General features: G+C 34.6%; 1 protein-coding gene across 1 annotated transcript; it reads right to left on the bottom strand.

The window, feature by feature from the left end:
- Positions 1–375: 375 nt before the first annotated feature.
- Positions 376–1,440, bottom strand: LOC131077425 (uncharacterized). The gene has a single exon (XM_058014920.2). The coding sequence runs from the start codon at positions 1,331–1,333 to the stop codon at positions 410–412; it is 924 nt and encodes a 307-aa protein (XP_057870903.2). The 5' UTR covers positions 1,334–1,440; the 3' UTR covers positions 376–409.
- Between the last annotated feature and the right edge of the window lie 12,847 nt (positions 1,441–14,287).

Here is a 14,287-nt window from a genome sequence, read left to right as displayed (position 1 = left end):
ACACAAAACACATTGTAAAATTATTCTATATTTAGACTCGATTAACCCAATTAAACACATTATTATTATAAGAAAACTATTCTCATTAATAATTTATAATTTATATATTATAAATACTGCATGTGCCATTCCTCATTTATAAATCATTAAGAAATAATTTTTCATTTGAAGAATTTGCGTGTTGCTTGTCTACCAGTCTATGGGAATTTGTCGCAGTTCCTATTCAATCGATGGGGACATTTCTATAGGTCCGTAGAGAATTTGGACAGCTACTAATCATTCAAACGAAAGTTCGAATAGACGAAGAAGAGCTATCTATGTCTTAAATCGACTAGCATTGCTGTAGAACTACATGAGCTCCGTGAAGAGAAATACAGAGAACGAGACATTGTATTACTTGGGCTTCCAATTACACTGGCATTCCAGAAACAAAATTTGAACAGGGCAAATGGGCTTCTTTTACAATCGGACTCACAATCCCACTACTATTCTTACGTAGGATGATTTCCGTGTCGAGCCCGAAGGCGTCGACCTTCCGGACATGAACAAGACTGGACCTTTTAAACAGAGCAATGAAGGGAGCAGGGCTGAAGAGATCGTTTACAGAGTACTTATCTCCCCGTCTGTGGGCAGAAACATGTACGACGGCAACGCCACCAGGCTTGAGGGTCCGCTCCATCTCAGACACAAACAGGGTGGGATAAAGCGCGTGGTCGAAGGCATTCGAGAATTCAAAATCAAAGGTGTCGTCTTGGAAGGGGTGAGAGTGCATATCACCAGAGAGAACCAGAGGAGGAAAGGGAACGAGGTCGATGCCAATGGCGTCCTCAACACCAATTGCTTTGAGGGCAGCCACTTCTTGACCCACCCGAGCTCCGATGCACAACGCCTTCGACTGCTCTCCCACCACCCCCTGTTTCCTCAGATGCCCAAATATGCCCGAGAACACCTCCACTTTTCTTCCCCAATCTCGGGTCGTCCATACCTCCCTGAGGCGCGGATTCAGGGTTTTGTTTAATTGCAGTTGGATGTATTCTGAGTAGGATTTGAATGCACGCCGAGGCCGAATGGAGGAGGACTCGGGCAGAGCCCCTGTGTAACAAATCCGTTGGTGTTGGTCGTGGGCATTGAGCCAGAGGAAACGGATGCATGTTCCCAGCACAACCACTGCTAACAGTCCCAGCGGTGGCACCAATCTCATGTCTTGGAGGCCAAAACTAGTCCAGTTATCTGTATTGAGAATAACGACTAGTCTGTTTTTCGTGGGTGTTTTTTGAAGGATGCAAGCTTTGTTGGCTGTGAATGCATGGTGGAAGGCATTCATGCTTTGCATGCAGTATCGATATTAACGAAATCATAGGCCGTTCATGTCTGTATCAATCCGACGAGAACTGTGTGTGTGTTGACGGGTATTACGAGACAACGTCTCATGGTTTCTTTGAGGACCTTTTCCACTAGGCCAAAAAAATTTGTCTTTTCCAACTTTCACGGGCCTACCCAATAAATGTTTTAACAGAATGAGATTGAAATACTTGACGGCCATGGTAACAATACCAACCCATTTTTTTACGACCCCTTTCACTAGGTCGATAAACTGTGTTTTCCTCCATTCTGAGATTTAAGTCTCATTGACTTCATTAAAAAATCAGCAACATAAGATGAAAATAAGAACTACCATGATTTCAAATATGATTTCTGAACTTAAAGATGCTCCTCAATCTTCCCACTTGTGAAGCATCTCTAAGTTGTAAAACCATTACCTCCTCGAAAACTTCAGAAATAAGTTAACCCTTAAAGTTTCCAAAACTATGGGTGATTTCAACTCCCAAATTCAAAAACCAAGATAAGGAGACTACAAATAAATTTAGAAAAATATGTAAATTGCTCTCCCTAAACTACAAATGGCCACCTCCTCCATAACCAAACAAAATAGTAACTTTCTAGAACTTTCTCAAACCCAAAGTAGGCAAGTTTTGCCAGGTGTGCTTGGGTGGCCAAATCTGATTTGTATTAAATGGCCAGTCTCAACATGACTGATTATGGAAGGAAAGTTTCTTTCTACTTTCATATTGGATGCCAAAATAGAATATTCCCAAGATATGTCTTGAAGATACTTCTAATATGTGTCATCTCCCTTGCAATTTGAAACCTTAGACTATGGTCAAAATATTTATTGAATATTATGAATGAATGATTTTAATGACATCCACAAGGCTCAACAATCTAAGGGACCAAGAGAATGGCAGTTACGATGTTGAATCTTCGACTATGGATCTTGAATAGAAGGCTAGTAATCTGGTTGATCTTATCCTCGTCAAATCAATGGTGCATGTTGTTGACCTTCAAACTATTATCATATTGAATGTGAATATCCTCGTATTAAATATTTATTCCTAAACATTTGCAAAAAAATAAATTACAATATTTTTGGTGATGCAAGTTTGCCCTCACACCATTGAAGCTCGTGCATCAGGTCAATAGAGTGTATTTTCCTTCATTTTTAGGGGCTTATATAATAAATGTTTAATGGAATATAATGAAATTATCAACAATCATATGGTAATAATATTGATTGTTGTTGTTAGTGTCTTCTAGTAGTTTGGTTATAGATGTGCTGATTGGCTATTGGTGTAGTTGATGCTCTTTTAATGTAAAAATTTCTACGTCCTTTCAAAATTAGTGCTTTATCTTGTAATAAAAAGCAAGATCAATTATTCATGTTGTCATTGTTTCTTGATAATGAGTTATGGGTGTGTTGATTGGCTATTGGTGTAGTTGATGCTCTTTTATTGTAAAAGGTTCCATGTGCTTTGAAAATCGATATTTAATGCCTTAATTAAATGCAAGACCAATTGTTGTTTTGTTTAATAGAAAAGACAAGTGCGCACAAAAAAAAAAGACCGCAAGATCAATACTAAACTACTAATCGCACTTGTGCTATATGTATGTGGATAGAGTTTGACAAGCTTTGCAAATTTTTAGGGAGAAATTTGTTATGCAAAATGGTTTTAATATCTTTGTTTCAGTTCTAAATGGTATTTATTTGTATCTAGTAGCATCAAAATAGCTTTTTAGCCCTATTTTGCCTAGATTTGCCTCTTCATTTGATTGTTGATTTGGGCTTTACACACCTTCCAATTTCATAAATGTTACATCAAGTATACATAGCACATACATGTGCATCTTGTTAGCATTGGTATTATTTTGGTTTCAAATAGAAATTATAAGAGTCAATGAATGGGAGATTAGTAGGTGTGAAGAGAATTAAAGTGATTGATAGGATCAAGTTTTCCTATTTTTGCCACTAATTTTCTTTTAACTCAAAATATGTCAAATATCTCTTATAGAGATGTTAAACATTACTTTATTAGAAATTGGAATTCTTATGGAAGAAAATACGGGTACTCTTAATTTATGTTGCTATGACTTTAAGAAATAAAAATTATGACAAGGTATAACTCATACTTAATAATTCCTTACTATACCATCCTATAAGTTGTTTCAAAACTCAAATTGCCTTGGATGACAATAAGATTGCTAATATGAATAAGTCGAGTTGTTTTAAACCTAGAAAATAGGTGGAACAAATAGCTATATAAATCTCTTATAATGATCGAAGGATTGGTAAAAACCTTAATATTTTTTTCATTATAAAGCTTGGATGCTATTTTCAAGCATGGAATCCTCACTACTCTAGAATTGAGGTTCATCAATCTTCCCATTATATCCAATACATTGCTCAATATTTTCAGTCTCTAAAAATATTTTATTGCTACAATTACATGAATGTGAATGATATAATCTTTGGAGGATGTATGAAGTTGTGTCTGCATCTTCAAAAAATTTGGAGATACTTGTTTGGGGTTGAAAAAATTGAAAGTCATCAAACTTGAAGTGGGCATGGATGTTATACCACAGTATTGTAGACTTATATTGCATCATACTTAGAAATTGGGGGAGACAATTAATTAAAATTTGTCTTATATAAGGTAGTGGTTATATAAAGGGAGTTCCCTACAAATATTTTTGACAAGGATGTCATTATGACTTTTTAGGAGCTTTCACAAGTAGGTAGGTGGTCTCATGAATATTGTATTTAAGTTGTGAAATTTTAAGAAGATGATAGCCTCATGAATTTTTGGAGTAATAGAAAATATTAAAGAATGATTAAAATACAAAAAATATTTTTAAATTTATTAACGAGAATCTAAAAACTATAAATGAATGAAAAATTATAGCAAAATTTTCAAAGCTAGTGTGAAAAAAAAAACCATCTCAAAAGTACACCTTGAAAATCTAAAATCTAAAATCTAAAAAATTATAGACTCATACTTTCCTAGGTAAATGCTAATACATCAACACTCATTCATTTTTGCCTCATAACTCTTATATCTATTGTTGTAACTTTAACATTAGCTTTCTTTTGGACAAGCTTTTCCTTTAAATCTTCCACCTATTTTTTAACATTTGTATGGTGGTGTTATGAGTGACTATGTGACATCTAGTACTAACTAGCTTATTCTTACCTACATTAACTAAACTTGGATGTTCTTCCAACTACTTCTTGGATTGCTTAACATAGGTGCCCTTAGCCACTTTAGCCCTTTTTTAGCTTTAGCCCTTTTTCAGCCACTAGAGAGACTTGACCTTCGACTGCCTTCATTTTCACTTTGACAACCCTCATTGTTTATTTTACCAAACCAATTTTAGTGCATTTGTTCTTGGATTTCCTTTCGCCCATTGTCATTTGTCATCTTTCTTCCCATCCTCAACCCTTACATCCTTGATGCTAACACTAATTGCTTTCATTTCTCCTTAAAACGAGCAAAATGCATAGCATCTTACACTAAGACGAGGTCACAAATCTGTTGGCCCTTCTCCCAATCTCATGTCTTCTTGGAGGCCACCAATCTCAATTGAGAATACCGACTTGTCTATTTTCTGTGGGTGTTTTAAGTCTGTAAGATTTGTTAGTTGTGAATGGTTTGCATGCAATGTAGTATCGAGTTTAATGAAATCATGTCTGCATCAATCATGTGTGTGTTCTCATTGTTTCTTCTTCCCTCCATTTCTTCGAGGAGCTTTCCCACCAGGCCAACACAATTTGTCTTTTCTCTGCTTTCAAGGGTTTAACAAAATCAGATTGAAATACTTAACGGCCATGGTTACAATACCAATCCCTTTTTAAGTGATCTATTTTACTAATTCAATAATTCAATAAGGAGTCAGCTATTCTCCATACAAATATATGTGTATCATACATCCCTACCATTCCAAAGAAAGAAACAAAAATTATTCATCACTCAAAAAATTGTTTATTAGTAGTTGTTGGATTTGACAAAGGAGACAAAAAAAAATTTAAATATCTTTGCGGTCCCAATTCTTTTATTTAGCTGTTGGATTTGACAAAAGAGAGAAGTATTTTTTTTTAAATATCTTTGCGGCCCCCAATTCTTTTGTTTAGTTGTTGGATTTGACAAAAGAGACAAGTATTTATTTTAAATATCTTTGCGGCCCCCAATTCTTTTATTTAGTTGTTGGATTTGACAAAAAAGACAAATATGTTTTTTAAATATCTTTCCTGCCCCCAATTCTTTAATTTTATTTTTAAATTTTAAGTTGTAGACTTTTTATTATATTTTTAAATCTTTATAATACCTTTTTATATTAACTTTTTTTAAGTCTCTCTTCTTTAATTTTATTTTTTAACTCTTTACGATGTTGTTTGATATTAGTTGTTTTTAGTGTTTTTTAATTTATTTTATATATCATAAACAATGTAATAATATATATAATTTTGGGGATGACTCCACAATGCGGCAGTTAGTTGTGAGCCTCCTAAATGGGAGGTATTAGGTTCGAGTCTATTCGACTGGTTCTTAGCTCCAGCTCAACAAAATAAAAATTAAAAATAATAATATATATAATATATATAATTTTATATATATGTATTATAGATATAAATGTATTATAGATAATAATATTATATAGAAAAATATTATATTATATAAAATATTTTTGTTTTGTTCTTTTGTTCAAATGTATTTTTTTAAAACAAAAAATAGGGTTTTGAGACTAGATAAATAAAATAATTCTCAACATAACTTGGATTGAAAAAATAAAAATAAATAACATGAATAATTTTAAAAAACTAAAATAATTCTAAATTAAAATAAAATAAAATAACTATTACGTAATAAATTAATTATAGCAAATAAAATAACTTTAAGTACCAATATAGTTATTCATGTTATATTAATATCAATATGTATATTATTATCAAAAAATATGTATATAATTGAAATATATTATAAATTATAATTATATCCACATAATTATTGTAATTATTAATAAAATGATATATTAATCTAATTATTATAATATTAATAATTATGTTAAATTATTGAGTATAAATTTTATAATTCTTTAATAAAAGAAAATGAAACAAATAATATAAATAAAGTATAATAACTCTTAAACAATTCATAAATAAAATATTATGATCACTAAATAAATTAAAAAAACTTAAGATTGTTTTATATTTCTTTAGGATATCTATAATAATCATGTAATGTAGCTAATAAATCATATAATTATTAAATTAAGAAATTGATTCAAAATTTTATATAAATGAGTAGCTTGTCAATGATATTTACAATCCAACTTCACAACAATCATTTATCATTGTATCTATGCAACTATCTAATGTACAAGTTATCAACCTCACTCTTAGATATCAAAATTGTGATATTTGTACAATTAGTAGGTATAAATGCTATTAAGCTATCTAAATTTTTACAAAATTTCTCAATTGTTGCAATTCTTCTTTGAGTTATTTAAAGGTTACTAGGGATAGTGGTGGCAAACCCCTGCCACAAGGAAGAGAGGCCAATAAGGTATTGGAAGGGGTCGTGCAATGGAAGTTTGAATAAAAGTGGGGGGAATATGGAGGATCAGATTGATTGCAGCTTTAAAGATATCCATATTTCCCTTGAGCAAGTTGAGGCTCCCTTGGATGCTCAGTGTAGAAATCCTTAGGAGGATCTGGACCAAAATGTGAAAAGGCAACTGTATCAGTCATTACTAGGTGATGAAGATATTTTGGGCTTGACCAATGAGGATGACATCTTAGAGAAGCACTCGATTAGCCAATCCAAAGTGAAAAGTGTAAGTGTTAAGAATGGGAGAAAAGAAAAAGGTTTGAAGACCAACATAATGAAACTTGAGTTGGCTGGCAGTGATAAGGGGCAAAGAAAATTGAGATTTGGGAAGGAGGCTACCTCTACCAGAGAGCCATGAAGGTCCTTTTATGGAATGTTAGGGGCTACAATGCCCCTAACAAGAGGCAACTAATCAAAGATGTTTTGATCAGATGAAACCATATTGTGTGATGATTCAAGAAACTAAACTAAGTAGTAGTGAAGTTGATGGTCTTTTGAATAAATGGCGAATGTGGAAAGGTTTTAGTGTGGATGCAGATAGGGCGTCAAGAGGATTGGCGGTTATATGGAACCCAATGGTGTTAGATTGTGATCTAGTGCATCAAGAGAAACATTGGCAGCTGGTAAAGTTGATATCAATCATCTCAAGGGACATTTTGTTGGTCCTTAATGTCTACGGTCTTGCTAGTATCTAGCATAAGAAAGACCTTTGGGATTCACTTACCAAAGTTATTCGGGATTTTGATGATGCGTCATTGGTTATTTGGAGGTGATTTTAATGTGACTCTAGAAGCTCAAGATAAGAGTGGTGGAAGAGCTGGTTTTTGTTGTATCTAGAGAGATTTTCAAAATTTTGTTACCTCCAATGGTTGCTTGAAGTAAAATTTAAAAATGGGACCTTCACCTGGAGTAATCACTAATCACAAACTGGGATCTAAGAATATTGTTGAGAAGCTAGATCACTTCTTCTTGGCTGAAGCTTGGGCTAGGATGTCCATGGTGTATGAGGCAAAGATTGTTCCCTTTCCTAGTTCAAATAACTTCACAATGTCTCTCATCACTCAAAGAGATATACTTCCAATTCGATGCTTATTAAAATTTGAAAAAATGTCGAGTGATTTAATTACCAGATTTTGGAGGAATGGGCCACGAGTGGAAGGTAAGAAAGCTTTCATAGATTTTTTTAAAACTGCAGTATATTAAAAATTGTTTGAAAGAATGGAATAGGACTAAATTCAAGGATGTCTTTGTGGAGAAATTTCAAATAGAGTATTAGTTGGTAGATCTTAATACTAAATTTTGTAAGAATGGTATGATGGACGTAGCATTCCTTGAAGAGAAAAAGCTTCATTCTTATCAATATGAATTGTTAGCCAAAGAAGAAATTTATTGGAGGCAAAAATCAAGGGAGTGTTGGTTAAAGGAAGGGGATAGAAATACAAAGTACTTCCATAATGTGGTGAAGGCTAGATGGTCAATTAATAGAATCTACAAAATTAAAAGGACAGATGGGCAGCGGTTGTAGGAGTCAGATGCTATTAATGATGAAGCAGTAAAAAAATTTCAAAGTTTGCTAACTGCTGACGCGACAGATCAAGGGGTGATTGATGACAGGGTTTTGAAAGTGATTCCTCAACTTGTATCTTGTGAACAAAACTAGATGCTACATGCTTCAATGAAGGCAAAGGAGGTTAAATGTGTCATTTTTTTGATGGGGGGTGAGAAGGCCCCAGGGCCAGACAATTTCCTTGCTATTTTCTTTTAGAAGTTTTGGCATGTTTTTTAAAAAGATATTTGGGAGGTGATGGAGGATTCTAGGTGGGATAGCAGGGTACTGGAATACTTATATAATAATCTAATTGCATTAATATTGAAGAAGGATAAAGTTGAATCCTTTAGTGATTTTAGACCGATATCTTTGTGTAACACCATTTATAAAATTATTTCAAAAGTCATGGTGAATTGCTTGAAATGTGTATTGGGTACGATTATTTCCAATGAGAAAAGTGGGTTTTCCCTTGGGAGATTGATTGTGGAAGGTGTGGTCCTTTCTCATGAAGCAATTTATTCAATTAGATTGGCTAAAACTGAGAATATGTTTGTGAAGCTTGACATTAGGAAAGCATATGACCAAGTGAATAGGGCCTTCCTTTTAAAAGTCCTGCAAAAATTTAGGTTGTGTCCCCAATGGGTGGATTGGGTCCGGAGTTGTATTTGTGACCCTCAGTTCTTACTACTAGTGAATGGGAATCCTCAAGGTTGTTTTCATCTTCAAGGGGGCTCGGGTAAGGTGACCCTTTGTCCCCATTCCCCATTATTATCATGGCGAAGGTTCTTGGGAGATTGATATCTAAGAAGTGATTCTATGGGCAATGGAAAGGGGTTAAAATTGCAAGGAATGTGGATGTCGTCTCTCATTTGCAATTTGTTGATGGTACCTTACTAATAGGGGAGGATTATTTTAGAGGCAAGGTGTATGAAGTCTACATTGGATGATTATAGTATAGCTTCTAGTCAATGTATTAACTGGCACAATTTTGAGATTTTTTTCTTTAATACTAATATGCACAACAAGAGATAGCTAGAATTTTGAACATTAGCAAATTTCTCTTCACTAGTACATTTGGGGCTGATTTCCGACAGCCTATCGTCGGACTGCCGACAAACGAAGCCGTCGAAAACTCGTCGTCAATCATTCTGACGGTGCCATCTAACGTCAAAATTCTGACGACATCCTGAACTATTTCGGCGGTGGGTATGACCGCTCATTCGGCCAGAGAATGTCATCGGGCGTAAAGCACCATCATCGGATGGACGTCAAAATTCTATGGATGTCAAAATTTTGACGCCTTCCAAGAACTTGCACCAACGAGGATTACGATGAGCGTCTGACAATAGAGTGTCGTCAGACATACAACATCCTCGTCGGATGTTTCGTCAAATGGCGTCAGAATTTTGATGCCTACCAAGAACTATGCATCGACAAGGATGATGTTTGTTCGACGGTTTTGTCATCGGTGCAAAGTTGGGAGGATGTCGGAATTCCGACGGTGATTTATTTTTTTAGAAAAAATAATGCACTCCACCAACTTGTCAATGTAGATGTTACAGAGGGTTGGAGATAGGACACCCTTGTCTGACCCCAATTGTTCTCCTCATCAAGTTGAAGATATTGTAAGCATGAAGCTGTCCAATAAATTTCATAAATACTACAAGCAATGCTAATAAGAGAATCCAAAATGTCAACATTATGTTTTTGTTGGAAAAGAAAGTGTCGTCGAATTGAGTCAAAGTCCTTTGAAAAGTCTATAAACAACGAAAGACTATAGAAATCAATCCACTTTAGAAAGTATAGCAAGCTGATTAATTGCCCCATAGTGAGGGATGAAATCAATCCAATTTGTTAGCTCTTCCGTTCTCGTCTCTCGGTTTTGATGGTTCTGGTTTCCCGATCGACTAATAGGAGAGGATTAGAGGTGAAAGCTCATTAGTTTCATGTTGTGTTGTTGGGTGATAGAAAGGGTTTCTCATCACTCGTTAATACTACTATAAGATAGAATGCAACATCTTCCCTGATCACCTTTGTCGATTTGCTATAAATCCAAGTGGGTGTACGGGCCTACGTCCCTCTCCCAATGGTTTGATAATCTTTTGGTGTAGAGCCTTCTCAACAATAGCCTAGAGTGTAAATATGCGGTCAATGGTTTGATAATCTCCCTTGAAGCTAGCTTTCTCACTAGCTCTAACATTACCTTTCTCTAGGTACTCATTAAAAAATTACATGTCTAACATTGTAAAAAATAAAGTCACAAGGGCACACATAAATCAAAGTATCGCAATTAGGCATCAGTCGTTGGGCATGATCTAGTATGCAGGTAGAAGAATCAGATTTTTTGTAGACAAGGGCATAATTTTTTTAACTGCTAAAAATTGCATGTCAAACAATCATGGAAAAGGATTTTCCCTTAGGGAAGTTCATTGTCACATCACAAGCAAAAAATATCAAATGAAGGTTTCAAAAGGGAAAATAGGTGAAGAAAATCACCATTTTTTGAGGTTGCACAATGGCTAGTAGCTAATGCTGCACATGAAAGTTTGCAGAGGATATGCAAGCCAAATTTTACCGTCAATGAGTCATAGCTAGGGCATTGAAATTAAGGGTAGGGCACATGAGCAATGTCAAAAAATCATGGGTATTATTTTTATCTACATTCAATAATTTTTTTTGAGCTACAAATTTTGTAAAGGCATCTTTCAAATAATCTTCCAAAGTGTGAAATTTTTAGGAGATTTTGATTTTTGTGGAAGAGCCTTATTTTCTATGGTCTAGGAACGAAAATTCCATTAGAAAAATATTTTGAACTCAACTTCCACACCTAGAAAGTAAAAAACCAAATACAATTGATGAACATGAATTTGTGGGGAATAGCCAATGGTGTTAGTGTTAACTGCTCTTCCAATTAGAAAGGGAAGCTCCTGTACAATAAAAAATTAACCTGCTATGAACAATGTGTACTTGCAATTTACAATGTCATTCTACAGATCACATGTCAAGCTATATAAACTTTAAAATGAGTCTTTTTGGGTTTGCCTAGGTAAAAGGTTGAGATACTCTTTCAACACGAGACAAAGAATTATATGCTTTTTTTATTGAAAATAGATCCTATGATTAAACACTCCTAACAATGCAAGCACACACGAATTGGATACGTTCAAGAACATACACACAATGTTATATGTTAAGACACAATAGTTGTATTCAAAGATACATTTATCAACCTAAGACCTACTATAATACAAAGCTTTTGTTGATTGTAAATTTTAACTCATAAAGCACAATAACACATCAATAATAAATTAAAAAATTTAAATATTAACCTAAAACCTACTACAATACAAAGCTTTTCGTGATTGTTAATTTTTAAGTTATAAAACACAATAGAACATCAATAGTAAATTAGAAGTGAAATGCCATACTAAATAACTATTGAATAAACACTGAATTTTAGAATAACAATCATGATTATTCAATGAGTAGTGACTTTCGCAATATGTAGGCATGAGAGTTACCATCAAGAATTAGATGCAAAATATTTAAATTGTTTACAAAGAAATGCATGAAAATAAATGAAGGAAATCATCTACTAATTTTACTAACAACACGGATTCAACAACAATGATTTGGTGAAAGATAACCAAGACATTTTGAGGTCACTTAAAAGTTATTCAACAAAAGTTGTACGCAGATCAACACCATACCAAGAGATCATTAAATGTGGGAGATATGGTTTTTCAACTCCTATAGCCTTATAAGAAAACTAATATAAAGTGAAGTGGATTTGAAAATCTCAAATCTTGTTTTATGGACCATATAAAATTTTTAAAAGGGTTCATGAAATGGCTTATAAGTTAAAGTTTCCCACAAGTAGTCAGCTTCACAATGTTTTCCATGTGTCTTGCCCCCAAAAGGTACTTGGCTAAAATATTGCATCCTTAATTTATCTACTACCCTTGGATGATGAGGAGAAACTTATATTGGTTCCAAAAGCCATCATTGACATATGAGAGAAGAAATCGAGGGACAAGATAATCATAGAGCCCACTAAAGAAACCCACCTACAGAGAATGCTACTTTGGAGGATCCAAATATATTTGAGCATCCAACACTCCATTGATTTTGAGAATAGGGAACTTGTAATGTCCTCTTGTAATGTCCCCTTTTATTTACTCCATTGATTATGAGAAGAGCGAACTTGGCATGTCTCATGATGTTTCTCCTAGTTATAAGTAGTACTTGCAAGAAAAGGTTGCACACTAGGAACATTACAAGGAATAAAGAATACTTGTAAATGCAATTAGTTAGAACTCTCTACAATGGATGGGACCTACCTCTATGGGATATCAAAGGGCTTACTAAGTTAGTCTCTAATCTAGATAAGGTAGTTATTATATACATTATAAATTCAACCAACCAACCAAAGTACAAAGGAAGTCTTATTGTTACACCGTTATCCTTTTGTTCTAGTCATGTAGGCTTGGGACAATAATGAACATGGCCTTCCTCCCCTCTCCTCAGTGCCTCCAAAAGGCTTCTAGGACTTTATAGGGTCCACATACTAACCTTCCCAAAACTCCAACCACTGAACTTCCCATCACACCCTATTTGGCAAACAAGAAATTGTTGCCTCATTGGTTTTGCTAAGACAGTCACAGTCACTATTAACTTAGGACAGCCAAAGGTTTTCTTAGTTATTGGTTCTTCAACTTGGTGACCCTTGCCCTTGTCAATGGAGCCCTCACACATTCCTCTTTCCCTTCACTAGACTCCCCAAGAACCATTGATGCATTCACACCACTTCAAACTCCATGAAATCATTGTGTTTTAGACTGTGACTCAAAAATCAGTCCCTTGCATTCAACTAGCACATGCCAAAATTACTCATGAGCCCCTGCAAACACCAAAATATGAAAAGGCATTATATTTTACAAGTTCCCACTAGTTTTGGTGGTTTTCCTATGACTACAAATGATGCATTACATTATTTATGGTCACTGTTAACCCTAGAAAGGGTTTTGACAGTGCTTTACAAAAATTGGAATCTTTTTCAAAACAAAATCAAATTGGATGAAACCAAAGCCAAAATAAAGGGGATGTCTTTGAGTACCCTTCGGTTGATGTGTGCCTACTTGGCATTAGGAGTTGTGTCCAAAAGCCATTAGGAGTCCTAATTGGAGAAGGGCTTGAGGGAGTAAGATTTTGTGAGTTGGTGTGATTCAAGGGTTGGAAGACCTCAAGATAGATTTGGGCAAGGTGAGAATTCCCTATGTGATGTATGTCAATGGTTGTATGGGACTAGGGAGTAGGAGTGAGTCTTTGTGGTGTTGAAACAACTTGAGGGGCTAGTAGGCTAGTGAGGGCTTGGGGTTTGTTCCCTATTGAATAGGTGAGTTGGGAGAAAGATCTCCCTAATTGATTGAGATTGGTGGATGCTCTGCATCACAATGCTCCAATGTTGACCTTACCTAATTCTTTGTTGCTCATTGAAGCTTACACAAATGCTACTGAGGATGTCATGGGATTCATCTTGTTATAAGATGGTAAAATAGTATGCTACTATTCAAAGGGTTTCTTTTCAATAATGAGGGACTATCTAACTTATGATATAACTTTATGCATTAGTCTAGGCGATGAGAAAGCGTATAAAAAATGGCATGAGAAAGACTCAAATTATGGGGGATACAAATAGCAAGAAAATACATGATCATAGAGGGAAAATCTAAGTTTGGTTGACAAATATAAGATAGCAACCATGCAGATCATACAACAGTGATAAGGAGAATGCCTT

The sequence above is a fragment of the Cryptomeria japonica genome, chromosome 3, assembly GCF_030272615.1.
Source record: "Cryptomeria japonica chromosome 3, Sugi_1.0, whole genome shotgun sequence".
In the NCBI taxonomy this organism is placed as follows: domain Eukaryota; kingdom Viridiplantae; phylum Streptophyta; class Pinopsida; order Cupressales; family Cupressaceae; genus Cryptomeria; species Cryptomeria japonica.
The sequence above is the reverse complement of the archived record's forward strand: the minus strand, read 5'-3'. Positions and strand labels throughout refer to the sequence as shown.